General features: G+C 43.6%; 1 protein-coding gene across 3 annotated transcripts in view; it reads right to left on the bottom strand.

Annotated features, from left to right (window-relative positions):
* Nucleotides 1–19,470, bottom strand: part of LOC122775063 (nuclear factor of activated T-cells, cytoplasmic 1-like) — a 57,496-nt gene that overhangs the window by 26,004 nt on the left and 12,022 nt on the right. For 2 of the 3 annotated variants that reach the window (XM_044034766.1, XM_044034765.1), the window contains exons 4-8: nucleotides 15,510–15,712; nucleotides 13,235–13,407; nucleotides 12,383–12,523; nucleotides 3,326–3,381; nucleotides 1,231–1,363 (exon numbers count right to left, since the gene is read on the bottom strand). In XM_044034766.1, coding sequence (XP_043890701.1) covers nucleotides 1,231–1,363; nucleotides 3,326–3,381; nucleotides 12,383–12,523; nucleotides 13,235–13,407; nucleotides 15,510–15,712 — 706 coding nt within the window. The remainder of the gene's footprint in view (nucleotides 1–1,230; nucleotides 1,364–3,325; nucleotides 3,382–12,382; nucleotides 12,524–13,234; nucleotides 13,408–15,509; nucleotides 15,713–19,470) is intronic. The other variant, XM_044034767.1, reaches the window with a different exon arrangement.

Raw genomic sequence — 19,470 nt, forward strand, 5'->3', positions numbered from 1 at the left:
GGTTTACTTGGCAGCAAAAGAGAGAACACAACAAGTCATCTTTTAATTAGAGCTGTGTTTATGCTCAGGGAAAACGACTTAGAAAGGCTGATAAGCTTCTACATCTCTTTCTCGGTGGCGGGACAGTATATGAAGTGAATATGCTATATATGGCCACAGTGTGTCGTCCCTACACTGGTCCAGTTACCCACAGTGCACTTGCTCATCATGTAATTAGCATTTCCTAATAGGGCTCTGCTCCACTCTCTCTCAGAGCTTCATCCAGATTCCAAATCACTTATCTCCGGTGGCCATAAATACATCTGCTTCTAATCCAAATGTAACAACATATTAACAGCTACAGAATAAAAAAAAATAAAAATGTGATGCATGGTATTCTAGCAGCATTAAACCCAAACAAGAAGTTTTTTTGGAATCACTAAACCAGCTCATACAATGTGGGTGCAGAAAAAAAGATCCCTTGAATTATAAAGATCAACTGCACACAAAACCCTGTAGTGCAATGTCAATGTGCACAGTCACTCGTCTTTTGCATACCTAAGATAAAATAACAGTATTCTGGTGGGATACTTGAAACTGATATCACAGCTGATATTTCACCTGTGCACCACTGAAAAGTCAAAAGCCCTCACTGTGATTTTGAGGCTGAACTCTAAAGCCTCACACGTGCATTCTTTAAGTTCCAATGTGAAAGCCATCTGTAAACACTGAGGCCAGCAGCACATGACAAACACATACAGAGGTATTCCACAGTTTTCAGGTTGCTACATGACGGGCAGAGCGCTGCCTAGAAGAGAGGTGTGTGTGTGTGTGTGTGTGTGTGTGCATACGTGTTCATGTGCATGCTGTTGGACGGGGGAGGGCACTGTGTGAGGTGGGGTGTGAAAGTCAGGTCACAGGGGATTGACTCCTCTATATTAACAGTGCTCGGAGGCTCTGTCACTCAGCAGGTATACACCTCATCGCTGGGGAACGCTCGTCTCACTACAGAATAAACAAACCCCACATCTTCCGCTTTCATTCACAGGCTACAGCCAAGTGGTGCCTGGCGTCACGTTAAGAACACCAACCGAAAAGTGGGCCACACATTTCCACGTGGCCTGTCGTAGCCTGTGCTCAACTCTAGTGAGTGGATGTCGAGCAATGAAGAGATACTGAGCCTCTGAATAGCACACATGTCCTCAAATGTCAGTGCAAGTAAAAGATGGGAAACTTTTCATGATGATTTACCATTAGGAGGCAGGTAGGTAAAGCGTTGGCACTGGCTCCTCTTCCTCTTGCCATTGCAGACGTAGAAGTTAACATGCACCGGGCCGGATATTCTCTGGTTTCTGTATGGTGGGATCTCCACAACAAGAGTACTCTAAAAACACAAATACGCTCCAGTAAGACATTTGACCTCAATGAAATAAGACAGCTGCTGATACAGTCAGAATATCATGTCCTTCAGTTGTGTTCTCTCATCTGATTTCATGTCACTCACACAATGTTAATCTGTCGTAGGACTTCCTGCAGCACATTATCAGCTGATGTTTATTTTGCAGCTGGCCTGCATTTATGGTACCGTTTTCAAGAGACTGGCCTTGGTCTCGTCTGAACTGTGCAGATGAAACCGTAGCGAGCTGGAGGTTGGTCCAGTGCCTGTGTTTGTCTCTGAGGAAAATCCCAGGGCTTTAACTTTGCTCCCCTACAGCTCAAGAGGAGAGAGGTAGCCAGCTTATTTGTTTGCACAGCCATGCCTCCCTGTGGAGAGACTCGCCTGTCCCCCTTCCCCCTAGGCCAGACTTCGGCAAGTCTGGACGGATGTGAACTTTTGAGTACTTTCTTTCTGACAGGGCATAGAGAGCATTTGTCTTGGCGTTTGTGTCTAAGAATGAGGAATGAGGATCAGCACCGCAGCCGCCACACACTGCACACATGTTGAGTGGACCCGGCCTCAGTCTGCCCTCCAGATGATGACAGAGAAAACATGCAGGTGGCTGACTGAGTGTGTTAAATGTTTGCATGCACGTGGCTTCCCCTCTCCATCCTAACCAATGAAAGTTAGCACGCTCTGGGCAGCAATAAAAACACAGTCAGGAAGGCAGCCTAGAGCACTTTAAAGTAGTCCAGTGGTAAGGCCAGTGCTCCCTTGCCGACCCTCCCCATTTGTTTGTTATATCTACAAATAAACACACTGTAGTATGTGTCTTTCATCGACCTTGCCTCCCTGCACCGCCGCCCCCGGCTGAGCCTTGCATGCCTGCTAATTTTCCAGCATCTGGGACTCCAGCCATAGCACATCAGCCAGCCCTACAGGCCAATTAGACATCAGAGTCCATATTTACTCTCCTGATGCAACCGAGTCATTTACCTGAGTCAAATAACAGCAACAACAAGGAGGAAAAACACCTCCAAGTTGCAGCATTTAGGTGCGCTCGGTTTATTTTAGACCCTGTGTGTGTGTGTGTAAATTGTCTCGGTTAATAAACACATAAATGGGGAGTTGTGGGCAGTGACAGTCATGAAAGACGCGAGCATTTCAAAACATTGTGTCATCATCACGCAAGCAAACAGGTTCTTGTGAATTCAGTATTTTACTCTCTACACTGTGAACAGATTCAGGAGACCTTCGCAGTCTTAATCACCTCCAGAGCACGGGCTGCTTTTCAGCACACATAGAACAGCAGTTGCTTCTCTCTCCTGAAGATTCCCTTTCACTACATTTTACATTACCACGGTCACTGTATGTGACTCAGTGCAGAGGTGTTGGCTCTTGGCTGCATGATCCCAGCAAAAATGAGGTGTTTATGTCCAATTCACCACACCATAACACTTAACTGTGAACTTAACATCTGGCTATGTAGGGGGGGGAGGGGGGAGGCTGTGGTAGGAGTGTGTTCACATAAATGTGCACGTGACCACTGAGCTTTGCATGTATACTGTGCAGACTCCAGACAAGACAATGTGACGGCTTGTTGTCTGTGGAGGTTTTGGGTCTGTGATCTGAAGGCAGTGAGAGTCAGGTGCAGCTGGAGTGGTTGTAGACATATTTTTTTAAGGATTTTACCAAACACGTCCAGCTGCTCCTGATGAAATGCCTTTGGATAATATGACGGCTTGTGTTTGTATCCAAGAGGGCGATGAGAATTTGTGAAAATTCCATTCAAGATTGCATGGGCTAATCATTGCTGAATGTGCCGCAACTTGTAACGCCTTAGCAAAGGTTACATCATTACAGGGGACCGACGAGGAGGAGACTGCGAGAGGATCGGATGAAATGTCGAGGGAGGGTTAAAGACAGCAGGAACACTTCCAGTGAGACATGTTAGTGTGGTGAACTTACAGATTTGATGGAGTCTTTGTCAACTTTGGCTTCTGTCTCCCACAGATGATGCCCATCTATTGACAAAAGAATAAAATATACGATTAAGAATGGCTTGTTAGAAGCTGCATCATTAAGACTGACTTTAAATGGAGGGTGGCTATGTTCTGCAGATGATATTCATCGGTAAATAAGAGGAGATGTGTGCCTTGGGATGGATTAGGGCATTAGGATTCTTTTGCTTTTAGAAGAGTGCGGCGGTGAAACGGTAGTAAGTCAATTAGAATGACTGAAGTGAAAAATTAAAGGGAAAAAAAGCTTGTTTTGACTTCTCAAGTGTTGCACAGTAGATTTTGCATTGTTTAAATGACACTAAAACATTTAATTTGACACTTTTTCACAGTGTATTGGGTCCTAAATTGCTCTTTTTGTGTCACTTTAACACTTATGTCTTTACTGTGAAGTCTTTTTAAAACACTGTCATCTTCGAATGGGGCAGAAGATTTAAGCTCAACTTTACTTCTGTCCCTTAATTAAAGGGACACTTCAGGTTTTAGTGTGGTTGTTTAAATGACTGACATGTTATCAACACTGGTTTTGCCAAGCACGTTGCAGAGTCCTACACTGTTGACATGTCCCCGTTACTAGCCATTACATTAATTCATATAAACTTGTATGAATTATATATGAACTTGGAATTGTGCTTGTAACCAGAGGGTCACCTTATCACGGGACGGGTCAAGGGCTGGGGTGCCCCTGAGCAAGGCATCCAATCCCCACTGCTTCCCTGGCACAGATACGTGCTGCCCTCTTGCTCCTGCACCCAGCTCGTGTGTTCATTACTACTACTGTGTAAAAAGGATGAGTTACATGCAGAGGTTAAATTCACTATCACTAATTGGTGTTTGTGCAAAATTAACTAATTCTAATACTAAATGTACTTTGAAGAGTTGCTTTGAATACTTTATTCAATTCTACCTTTTGACTGAACTCTTCTCTGTTCATGTAAAACCCAAAGAAAACAGCAGGTCTTGTTTGTTCATTCTTTCTTTTCATCCCAATCGTGTTGTGGTAAGGAGGTTTCACTCGCTGCTGTGCTGTGCAATAAAAGGCCTGTGAACTGCTGCAGCTGTTGAGCGCCTGCAGAAGCTCAGCTCTCTTTTTTTTTTTTCTTTTCACTGTGATTTCATGCCACACCTAAGCGAACAGATGCTTTGGGCTCTGTTGGCAATCAGCACCAACCAATGTGCCATTTTTTTCCCAGAGCTGATGACTCATTAGCGCCGTCAGGAATAGAAGTGACACAGTGCAGCCTTTGTGTCAGCGGTAAGCCATGTGAGGCAACAGCATGGGCACTGTGGCACTGACATAGCAGCTTCTGTGCCCATATTGATACTGTAGTAGAGTCGCTGCTGAAAGGCTGCACTTTGCTGCTGAGATGTGAAGCCATCAGATAAGATAATCACAGTCAGTTTCCAGATAGTCCCCCCTCCACCCCTTTTTTTCCCTCTATTTTTTGTCCTTAGCATTATGTTTTTTACATCATGCAGCAAGCAAAAAAAATAAAGGATCCAAGTCATGGTGAGCTCTTCTGGGTGGGGGCGGGTGGTCAGCTTTATTATTCAGAGGGTGAACATCAGTAGATATCTCTTTCCAAAAAGACCATATTAAAACTCATGAAAAGAGAAAACCAGACGTAGAACAGATCAGATAAGGGCTTTCTATTTGAACTGGGGGGGAAATAAGAGTTGCATATGGAGAAATGTGCTTCTCTGTGATAGAGATGATGTGGATGACAGAAGAATAAAGGCAACTGCCCCAAGGCCAGTGGGTATCAGAAAAGAGATAAATGGTCCGCAGGTGATTGAGGTGCAAAAGAGAATGGGGTTTACGTAATGCTGTTCAGTGGCTATAAGAGTGTGGAAGGGCAATTAGTGAGCACAGACAGGGAGAAGGTCAGAGAAAGTGAGAGAGACAGACAGAGATGAGCGTTCCTCATGTTACGTCTCGGGGAACCAAGAGGGAATCACACCCGCCTCTGCTCTGGGAGATGCTCCAAGAGGGAAACCTTAGCCTGCGACGTCAACCCCAGCCTCTTCTAGTAAACATGTTTTTCAAACTTTTCTTCCTCTTTTATCTCTGTTCTTTTGTCTTCATCTCTCCTCTCGACTTTTAAACCTGCTAGATCACGTTATTGCAGCAAACGTCTCCGGTGATCACACAGTCAGATGAAGCGCAATCTAAAAACCGAGAGCAGGGAGGGGGCCACATGTGGCATACCTTTGCGAGTCAGAGAATGGCGTACGACTGATAACCGCAGAACTTTCCATTCACTCCTCCTTCCCTGTAACATCTGCAAAAAGCTTCTGTTTTCCCGACACCACCTCCTCTTTCATGCAGCCTCCACCCACGCGTTGTGCACACACACACACAGATGCAGACACATGCACGCACACACATGCAACCACAGTATCCTCTTGCTTTGCTCTGGCCATCAATTTGAATGATAAGACTCTGAGGCACAAAACAATGGTAGGTGAACTGGAGCTGCGTCTGGAAAAGTAACTTTGTTACTGGGCTTGCATATGTCAATGTTTATTAATCATAACTGTATTGTAGAAATGCACATTCACTATAAGACTTTGTGCTCAAAGGTATGACTTGTGCAGATGAGACTAGCATCACTACAACCAGGGCAATACACATATTCATTAGGCAATTAGCCTGGAGACATTTATTGACACATAGACATCTTAATACTGTGCATTTTTCAAAAACCAAAATTTGGTTCATGATGCATCAGATTGCTGACTTTCTTCTCCAGAGCCTCATAAGGCTGAGTAGCAACATCTTTGTCTTGCCGCTGACCTGACCGCCTTTATTCTCTTTTTTTCACTGACAGCCAGTTTCCTTTTATAATAATAGAGTTGTGTTATACACCAGAGTCCACTGTAATACTCTTTTTTAGAATGGAAAACATCATTCACATGCCTAATAGTGGCAGATGAAACAACCCAGAAGTATTTTCTTTCGTTTCCATAAATTACTTTCTGAAGTATTTTCCTCTCTTTCCTGCATACATATGTCCAGTTTACTTTCCGTTTACCACGCTGCTGCTGATATCTGGACTGGAAATGCTTAACTAATTCTACTCCTATATATTCACAGCAGTTACCTTGTTGTCCTATCAGGAGGAAAAGCTGAAAACAGCGAAGGGGTTCCCCATGACTGATACCAGAGGTTACAGCTGCTTTTCCCTCTCAAGCACCTGGTCTCTGCCAATCTGCTGACCGCTGAAATCGGAGAAATGCAGGTCTGCATAGGATAGAGAGGCTTCCGTATATAAATTATGGTCCTGGCAGTGGATTCCTGATAGGTTTATGGTCAGGAAGTGAGTTATTATTAGTGTAGAACTGTGAAACCTTGAGCTGACTTAACTTTTGGGTGCAGACTGAAAGAGGATGGCAGCCAGTCGAGTCAGATTTCATCCTTTTATCAAGACTCCAGCTGAGTGGCATTGGAGGATCTTCCAGACTTGTAGTGCATAGAGTTCACAAGGACAATATCAAGGTTGGTTGCTTTCAATTTAAACCAATATATCATTGCAATGAGAGGGTATGTTACTTTGGTCTTTGTGCAGGGACTCTCTTAACTGTTTGCAGTCAAATATTCATTACATTTCACTAGGATGGAGCACTACACACCCACATGGTGGGGGCATTCCTTTAGACAAGTCGAGATGAAGGGCCGAGGCTACGGGGAAAATCTAGTCGCCATTGTGCTTGGATTTGATTGTGATCCAACAGGTTCTTTAAATGAAAACCAAGCGTTCCCTGAGTAACTGGCATCCAAAGTGGTTCACTTTTGGAAAAAATAAACTCATCTGACTATGAAAAGGAAACTTTCAACTTGAACAGTTGTACGCTTCAGCCTCTCATGGGCAGGGCTCGTCTTTGGAGTGCACCGAAATTTTTTCTTTGGTCACACTTAAAATTTCCAGTGTTTCCCAGACATTGATCAATGTGTGGCGATTGAATCAGACTGTTATTTTTTATTTGTATAGCATTTTATTGGAGGACTACAGTAGTCATGGTTCACCATCAGTTATCACTGACTGAGGTTGAAATGCTATCCTAATTATACCGGACTGCGTGACCTAGCTGCAGCTTGTAGCCAAGGTGGAGGTTGCATTTAACCCGCCATAGTGCCAAATCTATGATTCATGGCTATGCAGGTTATTCCAGCCTGAAGCCAAAAACAGCAGTCTAGACATACCGCTCGAAGTACAATACATCGACCAGGTTGTCTGGTGTTTAGACTTGCCCAAGGTAAAAGCATTCAACTAAGTATAAACAGTCTTTGAATAAATCCAACAGCACAAATGACAGTCTGTGATGCCTGGGCTGCTTGAAATGTTCATGGAATGGGAATCCAAATATCCACACCTGTTGCTGAGGAGTTTTCACATGACGAGCGTAGCCGCTGAAGGATATTATCGTGGACCGTACGGTCCTGATGTTACAGATTATACTGGAGCTCAGAGTTCTCTTAGTCTTGGCTGCAGGCTCAACCAGCCTGAAGCAGAGGTGGAGAAGACCAGACTTCTCCCTGCTGCAGCCGAGGCTGTGTGGTGCTGCCGAGCTCCAGGCAGTGCTCCAGCCTGACCAGATGTAAAAACTATCCGGCTCACCAGGGAATTCCCTCACCTCCCCTCTGAGTCAGAGAGTAGGCTTTCCCCGGCTCTGTTTCTTTCTTTCTCCCTCCCTCCCTCTCTCCCTCCCTCTGTTTGTCTGTCTGTCTGTCTCTCTTGCTATGTCTCTCTATTTTCCCTGCCTCTAGCACTGATTCCGTCCATGGAAAGCGGGACAAGCCAGAACACACACTGCAATAGGTGCGCCAGGTATGTCTTCCCCCTGCTCTGCCAAAAGAGTGGTTTGGGTGAACCAAAACACTGACACAACCTCATCACACACACACGCATAATAAAAATAACAGAAAAATTGAACCAAGCACAACAATGCAAAAGACGATGGAAAGTTTCATAAATACCCACAATGTGGCTTTGTGCGAAGTAAAACTCTCCAATGCAGTAAAAATAAGTGATATGACCCATTAAAAACACATGTCAACAATAATTACTGTTAAAGAGAACGTTTGCATTGCAGTAGAAACAAGAATGTGAACCGAATCATGAGGTGATCGTCAGCTATTTTCTTATTGACGTTCTCTCCCTGCTTTTGTGTGGCCTGTGACGGACTCAAATACCCGAAATAGCAGTAGCACCAATTGGTGGAACACATTCAGTTTTATTTACTATAAATATCACATGAACACTGGATACCAATGTTTTTATGTTCCCGGTGTCGCAACTCACAAGGTCGCAAGAAGGATTTTTAAAGGAAGCTCTGTCCTTTCCTTGCCTCTCCTCTTCCTCTCCTCTCCTCTGAATCTAGCCTCTGAGGGTCTCGTCTTTTCTGTTTCTCATCTCTTCAGGGAACCCCTCTCCGATGACTCACTGAAAACACTTCCTACTGCACAACGCAAACAGGCCCAGAGGCTAATGGCAATGGTGGGCACACACACACACACACACACACACACACACACACTGAGTTGATGCACTGAGTTTACATCAGTTGTCCTGTGGGTGAAGAAGTGGATCAGCAGGGATGGATGTGGCTTTTGGAAAGCAGAAGTAATTATTTTTCAAGGCACAATACGCTGCCCCATTGTGGCAACAGCTATGAGCTCTTGCACATTTGATACTGCTACATCTGATACATCTCAGTGGAGCAAACAGGCGAGCAAAACAACACGGAAAGCAAGAGAGTGAGATTTAAGAGGTTCCGGAAGACCGAAATCAGGCTTTTTCTACGTACACTTGGCTCACAAATGAAGTACCTTCACCCACATTTCCAAACCTCTATTTTATAATCAATTATTCATTTAATGAAGTGATGTTTTTTTTTCTCAAGCAGCCAATTCAAAAGTAGAAGTAGTAGTAATCTTTCCACTGAAAGGACCTCAACCAATCTCTCAAAATTAACCCGCAATTGGTCAAAGTCTCCTGGCTTAGACCTGATTTTCCTGACACTGTGAACACTCTAGAGGAGGTGCCGAAGTGCCGTTCTCTCTCATATAATTGAATTTACATCTTGCTGAAACGTAGCTATGGGATTTATTGATCAATAACACCAAATATATCCTGCCTACTGCACCTTTGAGTGTGTCAAAGCAAATGAGTGTGTGTGATAAATATTTCATTGGAGCTAATAGGTTAATTGTAATTGTATGTTATTATCAACGTCCAAAAAAAGCATCTGTTCCTTTGGGTTGTGGCCTCAGCCGTTAGTTGCAGGAACAGCAGCGGTTGTCACCACCGTGGCAAAAGCAGTGATTGACGTCGCGCCGCACAAAGAGCCCGGCTGTCCGTGTGCACGTGTTTCCCCCACTCTCAGACTGTGCACACGTCTGAGAGTTGTAATTATTGCAGTGTGATGCTCCGTATTCCTCGGGTGTATTTAGTCATGCACTTTTCCAGGAAAATAAAACCGACGTTCACAGAATAAATCTGTAATATAATTATAATTTTCATTGGGTTCACCCCATCCTGCTTTAGTCTGAATCAACAATCAAACAAATTGTGAACTTGAGGAACAGCAGGATTCTGTGATTAAAATGCCAAAAGACAATATTTTGCAGCACATCTGGGACTTAAATACTTTTCCACATTCGTACTCGCTCATAGATAGTTGCCATTAGAGATTAGAGTGTGATAGTTGTGTTTCCTACGTGTGCATACGTGTGTAGGCAGTGTAAATGTCTATCTGTAATGGACTTTTTGACTTGGGAGACACTGGAAACGGTAGGTCATTAAAGTTTACATAAAAGCAGACTAAGTAGTAGACGGACTACCTATCTTTTCAATCTCTCTCTCTCTCACTCTCTCTCTCTTTATCTCGCTCTCTCCACCAAAGAGATGGAAAACAAACCGCTGAAATGTTGAAGGCAGGCCTAAGTGAGGGGATCCCGCGAGTACCGAGCTCCACGCTGCCTAATGTCTTTAACGGGTATTGAGGATAGAGGTAAAAAAAGAATAGAGGGTGAGGGAGTGAAAGAAGAGAACAGGAGCAAGTGAGGAACCAACGGAGAAAGGAGGAGGTGAATGAAGGGAAATACAACCGAGCGAGGGGGTCATGAGTCTCAAATAGCAGAGGGTGGACAGGCAAAAGATGCTCTCTATGAATGGGCTTTCCTCTCCAGGGCATCCCACTGCATGACTAAGTAAAGCCAGGAAAAGGAGGACCCCCAAACTGCACACACACACACACACACACACACACACACACACACACACCTCTGTCTTTTTCCTAACCTCTTAACCTCTAGTTTCTACGGTATCCTCTTCATTCAAGCCATTTTATAGACTTTTTGCTTGTTCCTCCCCTGTCAAAACGTATTGTGGTATCCTTTGCAGCAAACGTGAAAGCTTAAAAAAAGAAATAAATAAATGATGCTACTGCTACCTATACTTTTAAAAGCCGTGGTAGACGGTCATTCACATCATGTGATGGCACACGGGGGATTGTTAGTGCACTCAAGTACACTGTAAGTAGCTCACATGTAAACAACAACGTGTGATACGGGAGACACTACGACGATTTTCCATGAAATCATTTGACACAAGAGCAAAGCTGGACTAAAGTTGGACTATCTCGTTTTCAGATTAATTCAGCAATATATGGTGAACTTGTGCATTTGTAATTTCTATTTTTGTCACAAATTTCTGTCTTGAGTTTATGTGAGATTAGACAGACAGTTACCTTGTCTGTTATTGGTCTGTCTTAATCAACTTTACTTTAGGATATGCTATTTCAGCCTAGTTTGTATGTTTTGAGAAGCATTTAACTCTTTGTTTACCCATGTTCACTTTCTCTCATGGCGGAGAGATGTGCTAAAAACACAAATGGACCTGAAATGCAAACAAATGAATAATGGGGAAACATTAATTGATTGTGTGAAAGTTAGGAAGCAATGCGTGCTGCACACGGCCCGGCACTCGCAGCGGGAACATGCTACTGTCGACTGAATGTGGGGGACAAAGTTTAACGCAGTTTATACCGCAATGGCGATAGATTTACGATTCATCGCGCAGCCCTCACCACAACCCACATCAGGTAATATGAGACCTATGAGTTTATCTTCCCTTTTTGACTTGATTCACATGTTGCGCATCATCGACACAGTAGCAGCACCACTGGGTTTAAAACACACATCCTCACTTGACCTTTGCATTGATATAGTTCAGGGGTGTCACACTCTATTACAGTCCTTGTTGAGGGCCAAAGTTCAGAACAAAGCGAGCTTATAGTTTAAATAATCAAATTTCAAGTTAAATATTTGTCAAATTTTAGTGAAAGCAATGGATACTCTTTTCCATACACACACCTATGAATAATTCATACACTAAATGCAACCCCTTTGCGACTTGCGCCCAGATTACACGCCTGTTATCCGCGGGCTGAATCCAATCTGGCCGGATGTGAACCGCAGGCCTTGAGTTTGACAAATCTGATTTAGTGGGTTCATTCAAGTATCAGTAGTGTTTTAACCACCGCTCGGAGGAAACACAAGGCTCAAAAAAAGGTGGGCGATGTAAGGAATGATCTCTTAAGAACAAATCAGTGAAAGATGGGCAAGGGTGAGTATCGAGCAGGAACGGAAGGGAGCTAGAAGCTTGAGTTTTCCAAACCAAAAACTTGACGGCAAGGAAGAGAGAGAATGAGAGAAAGAGACGTTGCACATGCCCTGTTTGTGATTCATCCCTTAACTTGTGGCAAGCACCAGTGAACAGGCAATGGAAACTTTAGCAAATGTAAATACACTTTGGTTAAAAATATAGTGGCTTAATGCACACCACATGTGGTTCTTTGGCTAGACCTGCTCTATTTTGACGGGAGGAGAGACTGATGGAAACAGGACAGAGGCACAGACAGAGAGAGAGAGAGAGACATTTAAAAGAGATGTTCAAAGGGTAAATTGAATAATAGCATACATGGCCTGTTGACTGCAGCTTACCTTGGGCCTTCTCCACGAACACCACCTTTGAGTCGGGGAGGAAGTTGAGACCACTCAGGAGCATCATTTTGCCTCCTGTGGCTGGGTAGCTTTCCACACTCTGCTTCTCCACCAAGGGAAGCTCCTGTGCGGAGCGCTGGGCTGTTGGAAGGAAACACAAGCACACATTTCAATACAGTGACTGAGCCTCCATAAAAATCACTGACGATCGCCATTCCATTCCGAGAAGCACGAGCCCAGTTCACAGCCAGTAGAACAGCAGCACTTGGTTTGCTTATCAACTTTATTATGATGAAATCCTGAGCCCCCAAACTTGGAGGTTGTCAGTCAACAGCTGCTCTTTGAAATGAAACGTATCGAGACAACATTTTCATGGTCATATCCTTGGTCGTTATTTTACATTAACATCAATGGCAGCCAACCACCCGTCCCTGCTTTGTATCCATGTGGTCAGCCAGTCTGTTTTAGCCTCCAGGAGTTGCTGAGTCGCACATATTGAACAGCACATCGCTGTGTATTATGTGATCCCGTTGCGTTTTCAATTGTGGAGCAGGAGCTCAGTAAAACACACACAAACAAGAAAAAATAAATAAATGAACCAGATTGAACGAGCGGCTCGTTCAGCTGGATCACAGAAATACTGTAGATGCCGTCAGCAAATGGATGCGATAAAACATCTCTTCTGACTTTGTCACTCCACAGAAAAAGGGTGTTTGTGACCACCTTACCAAATTTGAATGATTTAAAAAAAAAAACTAACTCTACATTTGCTTTACAGGGACTTTAAGAGACAGCGAAAGAGAAAATGCATGCCATGATTTCATTTTTTGTATTGGCGTGTGTGAGACTTACAGCATTCAATGGGGTTGGAGGAAGCCTGCAGGGACAGCGTCCTGCCGTTGGGCTGGTTAATGTGCACTCGGAACACCAGCCTCACTCGTGTGTTTTTGCGTCCGATGTCCGTTTCCCCTTTGCGAAGCTCGATGTCTGAATTGCGGAGCTTCAGGATCCCTGCACAATCAATTCTGGGACAGAGGCATAGATGGGCACATTTAACAGGCTTCACACGAGACAATGCAGAGGTGGAGTTCAGTGTGTTTGTGTTGAATGATAAAGGCAACAGCTGGAGCCAGCAGGTTTGATTCACTTTTCGACTGTTTAACTAAGATTCTGAGCACAGTTGCTGTTTACACTGGTGTTACAGATCATACACTGGGGGTTTACTGGAGCATGACAATGTCATTATTAATCTAGTATGTCATCGGGGACAGAGTTGGACGTTGAGGACTTCCTATCACAGTTTTAAAGAGTCATAGTTGTCCAAGAATCAGCGGTTCTCTGGAGTAATCTGTTGGAATGAACGCAGCATAGCGTCACACCATCACACTCATCAGCAGTCAGAATATACAAACTCGTATGCATTTCATATATTTAGTGTGTGAACATCTGTTAATCATTGCCACATGTACCAGTGGGCCACTTTTCGAAGCTGTCTCTATTTATTTCATTGCACAATTTGGGAAGTAATGGGGTGAATTTTCTTTCCCCTCTCCTAGTGGAAAATAGGCATTCATTTTTCAGACATAGCCTTTCACGAATTTAAATAAAACTAGAGTGGCTGGTAAAAAGTGAGGGAATGTGAATGGGATATGGTTTGGCATTTCACTTATTTTACATGGTGGCTATTCGGGCACTATTCCTGGAACATGGTAAATGTCGGGTTTCAAACAAAATCCAGTTTTCCTCTTGACTTTGGTTTGACCAATTTGAGTAAATAAGAACAAATAACGTGCAATTCTGAAAACGAATCTTCTTATCATCCATGATGCGTTCTGTCATGGATGCATTCCAAAAATAGATTAGATTCTATGTATTTAGTTGTGAGTTTACTGTGTGTTCAATGTGTTGCGATACATGTGATTTGCAAAAAAGTAAACTCGTGTATGAGAGTGACCTTCCCGGCGTAGAAAAGAGAGACAGATTGAAACGGTCTGAAAGTTTGACTGCAGTTCTCGACTGTCTGCATCCCACACACCGAGAGAAAGATTGCTGGCATGAGAGCAGCAAGATGGATGCAGTGTTATCAAGATGACTGTTAAACACTTCAGTGGAAAGAGACAGTTAAAGGGTTTTCTTTGTCTTTGACCTTTCAGATCGTTGGGGAAGAAATTGAGAACTCTTCCTCTTGTTCCTTTAGCATGCAAGGTTACAGCAAAGGGGAAATGAAACTTCCTCCTTGTACTGTTTACAATATCATATTCATCCTGAGGGACACATCAAATCAAATAGGTGATGTGTGTCCCTAAATATGATACAATATAAGGAATACTTTTATATACCGTATATAGAGTATATGCCCTTATGCAACCTATGTCCACATACAGTTAAATCCATTACACAGATTTCTTGGCCGCTCTCCAATAAATTCACTGCTCCCTAGTCTTCATGGAGCCCCAGGAAGGGAGCTACTACTTGGGACACACTGCAGAGCACAGCCCTTTGGTTTACTGCATGTCCGGTGGGAGGACAACAGTGGTCAAGCCTGACTTACCTCAGCCTGACAGAGTTGTTTTTTAAAGGTAAACCAAGGTTGTATTTAGTTGAGAACTTTGTGTGATTTAAACAGTCGTACACTTTATAAATAAAGTATATCCATTTTTGTCGGGTAAACACTTGGTGTGTGTGGCAACAAATTAAAGCAGTGTGTTCTCGGGAGCTTTTGGTGTTACAGTGCACACTGGCTGTGTGTTCCATGGGACCCTCAATATGTCAACGTGTGGTTGTTATTGTTTTAAAGATATTTGTACTTTGGATTAGTCCATTTGGGCAGCTGGTTGCTTGTCGACATTGGCCAGATCTAAGTCACCCATGAACTCAAGTGTTGACATCAAGTACTTAGGTCACCTATTCAGAAATGAGGCGTCTCTTGGAGTGAAAGTTTTAAAGGCCTCTTTGTAAGCGTGTGCTGTACAGTGCCTATCATCAGGCGTTTGTAGACTTAAAGCAAAAAGCTAAAGTGTTGAGAGGAAGATGAGTGTGTGTGTGTTTTAAAGAAAGCAGTTACCAGATAAAAATGTGGGAAAAAAACAAGATGGATAGGTGAGTTATGGGGTCTCTGAGCACTCACATGGCTCTCATGTTGTTTTCGGGTAGCAGAGGGATTTCCAGGATTTTAGTGTTGGATTGCATGACTTCATGGCTGGCGGTGGAGACGGTTTTGCCGGTGATGCGGTGGACCTGGTAGAAGGCATGTGGTCGCAGGAGGCGGTCGTCTGCGGTCCCTATGAACAGCTGCAGGGTGAGCGGCTCACTCTCCATGTAGCCATAAAGCTGGCGGGAGAACAAAGAGACCCAGGTGAGAGGCAACATCATGTTTTAAGACCCCCATCTAAGGCAACTCCTTACCCACTGAATGCACATTAACTACTGATAGTTAGGGAGACCTTCACCAGGCTGTGTTTGTTTTTGAATTGGAGTTAGAGGTTCTTTTTCAAAAATATGTACTGTTTTTACCAGCATTTTTTCAGAGGAGAGTGAAGAAGCAAGTTTTTTTTTGATGTCTCCAAGTCTGCCTTGAGCAGAAATCTCTGGGGTGCAGGGGGGTGTGGAGGCTGATGGAGAGGCTGGTTTCCCATCACTTCACTGTTCATTAAAATCTCACTGCTTCTATTAAAAAAAGTGCCCAAAGAGAGGCAACCAGTTGAAGGTTACTCACAGCTGACTTGGTGACAAAATAAGAAACCAGGACAATAGTCTTAGGTTTGGCTCCAGTCAATATAGTTTAAGAAACATTGGAATAATAACGTACCAATATATATATAAGTTGTATATCTGAATATACAGGTTACTGTATAGGTACAATAGAACAGCAAACTTTACACCTTTGCATAGGTTTATAACACAAACAACATAAAGAAGTTTGGCATGCAGATGGAATGCACCCCTTTGCCTTTGGGCAGTTATGAACTTGCATTATGATTTCCATTAAAGCTCAGAGACTGTGCCCCACTGTGATGAAAGAGACTCCTGTATCAGAACCACCACTTCAAACAACTGCCACTTCCTCTAGCAGGCCATTAACTGCTACTTCTCAACTAATGAAAGAAATAAAACCTTTAAAAAATAAAGCAGAAAAAAGTCCATGGCCCTGCACAGGTTGAAAATGACTCTGTCTTTGTGGTCAACGGCACTTCATTTGACAATTTATCCAAGTGTGAAATGGCTCCAAAATATAGACACAGTTGCAAGTGTGGTGAAGGATAAATTATACTTTGGGAATAATGTCGGACCAGAATAATTTGCCAACCAAATGTGGATTTCTGGTGGAACCAAGTCTTAATTTCGCAGACCTCCCAAGATATGCTTTCTCTCTGCAGAACAAAGTGGTCATATGGTCTTATGGGTGGATGTTGATGTGGTCTTTGAAATCTCCTCAAACCTAAAAACTGTCAGGAAGCTGCAGAGTCCATCTGGCCCACTGAAAACTGAGAGGACTAACTCACACTCATCTAGTGGACCTCCATAGATCCATCCAGGTGGCTACTCAACCACATTGTGACATTTACTGTGAGGGAACACTTACTCCAGGGCTCACCAAGCCACGGCTGCCACAAGAATACCACAAATTGGTCGGTTACCCCAGCACCTACTGTCGCTTCAGACCTATTTATTTTGAGCTGTGTCCGAGTAAGAACAGTGGTACCGTTGAATGGAATAAAAGACCCTTGTTGTTTTTCTAACACACTGAGTCATATAACAAAATACAGACCACATGTAACCTATGACACAATCAGATTAATGGGTTTATAATTACCTCTGTGAGGGTGGTCAAAGATGGGGTTGTAACGAAGAGAATGGTTTGTGGAGGAATGGAGAGCTACGTCATGAGAAGTCAGTGGAAATTAGTGTTACAGTGTCATGGACACAAGAGTGTCTTTGATAACAAATTTGTCTGGATATTATATGGAAGGTTTTCTGGATAATAAACATCAAGACAGAAAGGCCTTTCTGTGCTTGATGAATGATCATTTGGATTTGGGACAAGGTTGAGGATGTGTTCTTTTTTCCTAGTAGCACATTTTTCACAATTCATTATTTTGAATAGAAATAAGTTATGACTAGTCACTAGAGAAGACACGATATCCATATGTCTCAATAATGCAAGCCACCAGTGCTCTTCCGTCTTTGAGTGAGATTCAGATATCAAGGGAGAGCAAAGGGAGTGGTTAAGCTCAGGCCGTCATTCATCTCCACTTCCAACTGTCCTATTTTCTCTTCACCTCCTCATAGTGTCTCTAGCAGCTGTCTTGACCTGTGAGCTAGTCACACATGCAAGTCATCAGTGAGTTAGGCCAAGGTCAGGAGCTTCTTGAAGTCTTAGCGTCCCGAGGGACCACTTCATTTATGCAGTGATCTCACTGGCAGGCCCTGCTCTGCTTGTTATATTTTACTTATGGTGTCACCAGTGGTAATTATCCATAGCCACACATGCTACCAGTTACTTGCGTATTGAATCTTGAGGGGGCTCTGGTGGAGCATGAGGTACAAATCCGAAACACCGGAGCGTTAAATTGCATGAGGTTTCCTTATGATTTAATAAAACACAGGCAGCCATGCTACAAACCAGTGTCGTCTGTCACTTTTTACCTCTGTAGACTTCTTAAGCTTTCTCAGTGACCTCCAACCATTACCTCAGCTGCCACGTGGCAGCAAGGAGGCCTGCAAGAAAGATGGGGTGGAGTTTGGGGGTGTTTTTTTTATCTCTTTACTCATCTTGTGGTAGCACTCGATGACGGTGGTGTCCTCGCTCAAAGCCATAGTGACCTCATGGAGGAGAGGAAGTGATTAATGAGGTCACATAGTCCTCCTGGTGACGCTGGTCTTCCCAGCACCAAAGGAAGGCGGTGTAGTCTCCCCTGGGCGACCCCCCCTCGATTCCTTTACCATATGTGCTCCTCTGACCCTCTTCCTAAGGCCCCCTCCGTTTTTGCAAAGCTGTCGTGATGCTCACTCAAATGCACAGCACAAGCAGAGAGCAAACCTTACTTCTTCAGTTTATGCTCAAATGGGAAACGAGTTTGAGGGGGGAAAAAAAAAGTCTTGATAGTGTTGTAAACTTTAAGTGTGGCCCGACGACAGATGCTTTGCACACCTGTGACCTCAGTTTTGTATTTGTGCCTGATGCTGCCTGCAAGGTTGGACCAGTGAACAACTAATTTTGACCAGATGAGCTTCTCCTGCTGTAACTGCAGCCGATCTGGAACGCACTGTATATTTATTTTGAGATAATCGAAACTGAGTCTGAGGCTTGATTTGCAGCTGTTTCAAGGTGGCAACTTCTGCCACTGTCAGCTAGATCAATTTACACCTCCCACCACAAGCCATTTTTGATAGCTGAGGCTCAAGTAAAACATTGTGGATATGGCAGCTGATGCACTAATTGTGTAATTGCATGCAGCTGTATTGTCTGGGTCAGTTGTGATGATGTGGAGGGGGTCGAGCTAAAAAGGGAGAGGAGGGTTCATCCCAACCACGTCTCCCATTCATCTCCTTGTCGCCTTTGGACCATCACAGAGCCATCATCAGTGCACTTCAATTCTTAGGCTATAGCCCAGTTTATTTTCATTTGGTGTTTACTTCAATCGGTACAAATCTGTTCTGACAAAATAATGACTTTAAACTTATGTTTAGTGGTGCCTGCACCTGGCCTCAATATTTCAGGGAAAGTATTTGAGCATGCAATGTTTATTAATGACTTGCTGGTAAATTTGAGTGTGAATGGACTCCACAAGCCTGCAGTGGGCTGTTTTCTATCCTTCTGCAGTAATTTCATTTCATCGCTGCCTGGAGAAACTTTCATGACTCGTAGAAGTCCACGTGGCACAGAGAACTGGTGTGAGGAGAAGGTGACTGGAGACAGCAGAGGACTGGATAAACTAAAGCGGGGGAGAACTACGGAACCAGATTTAGTTTTTTTTGCCATTATTGCACTGCCATCTCTCTGTCAAGCACTGACAGACACACTGCCAGCCTTTGCCGTAGCCAATTAAATTTACAGTAATTCAAGTTGTTTCTCCTTCCTCTTTTAG

Source organism: Solea senegalensis, linkage group LG9, assembly GCF_019176455.1.
Source record: "Solea senegalensis isolate Sse05_10M linkage group LG9, IFAPA_SoseM_1, whole genome shotgun sequence".
In the NCBI taxonomy this organism is placed as follows: Eukaryota; Metazoa; Chordata; class Actinopteri; order Pleuronectiformes; family Soleidae; genus Solea; species Solea senegalensis.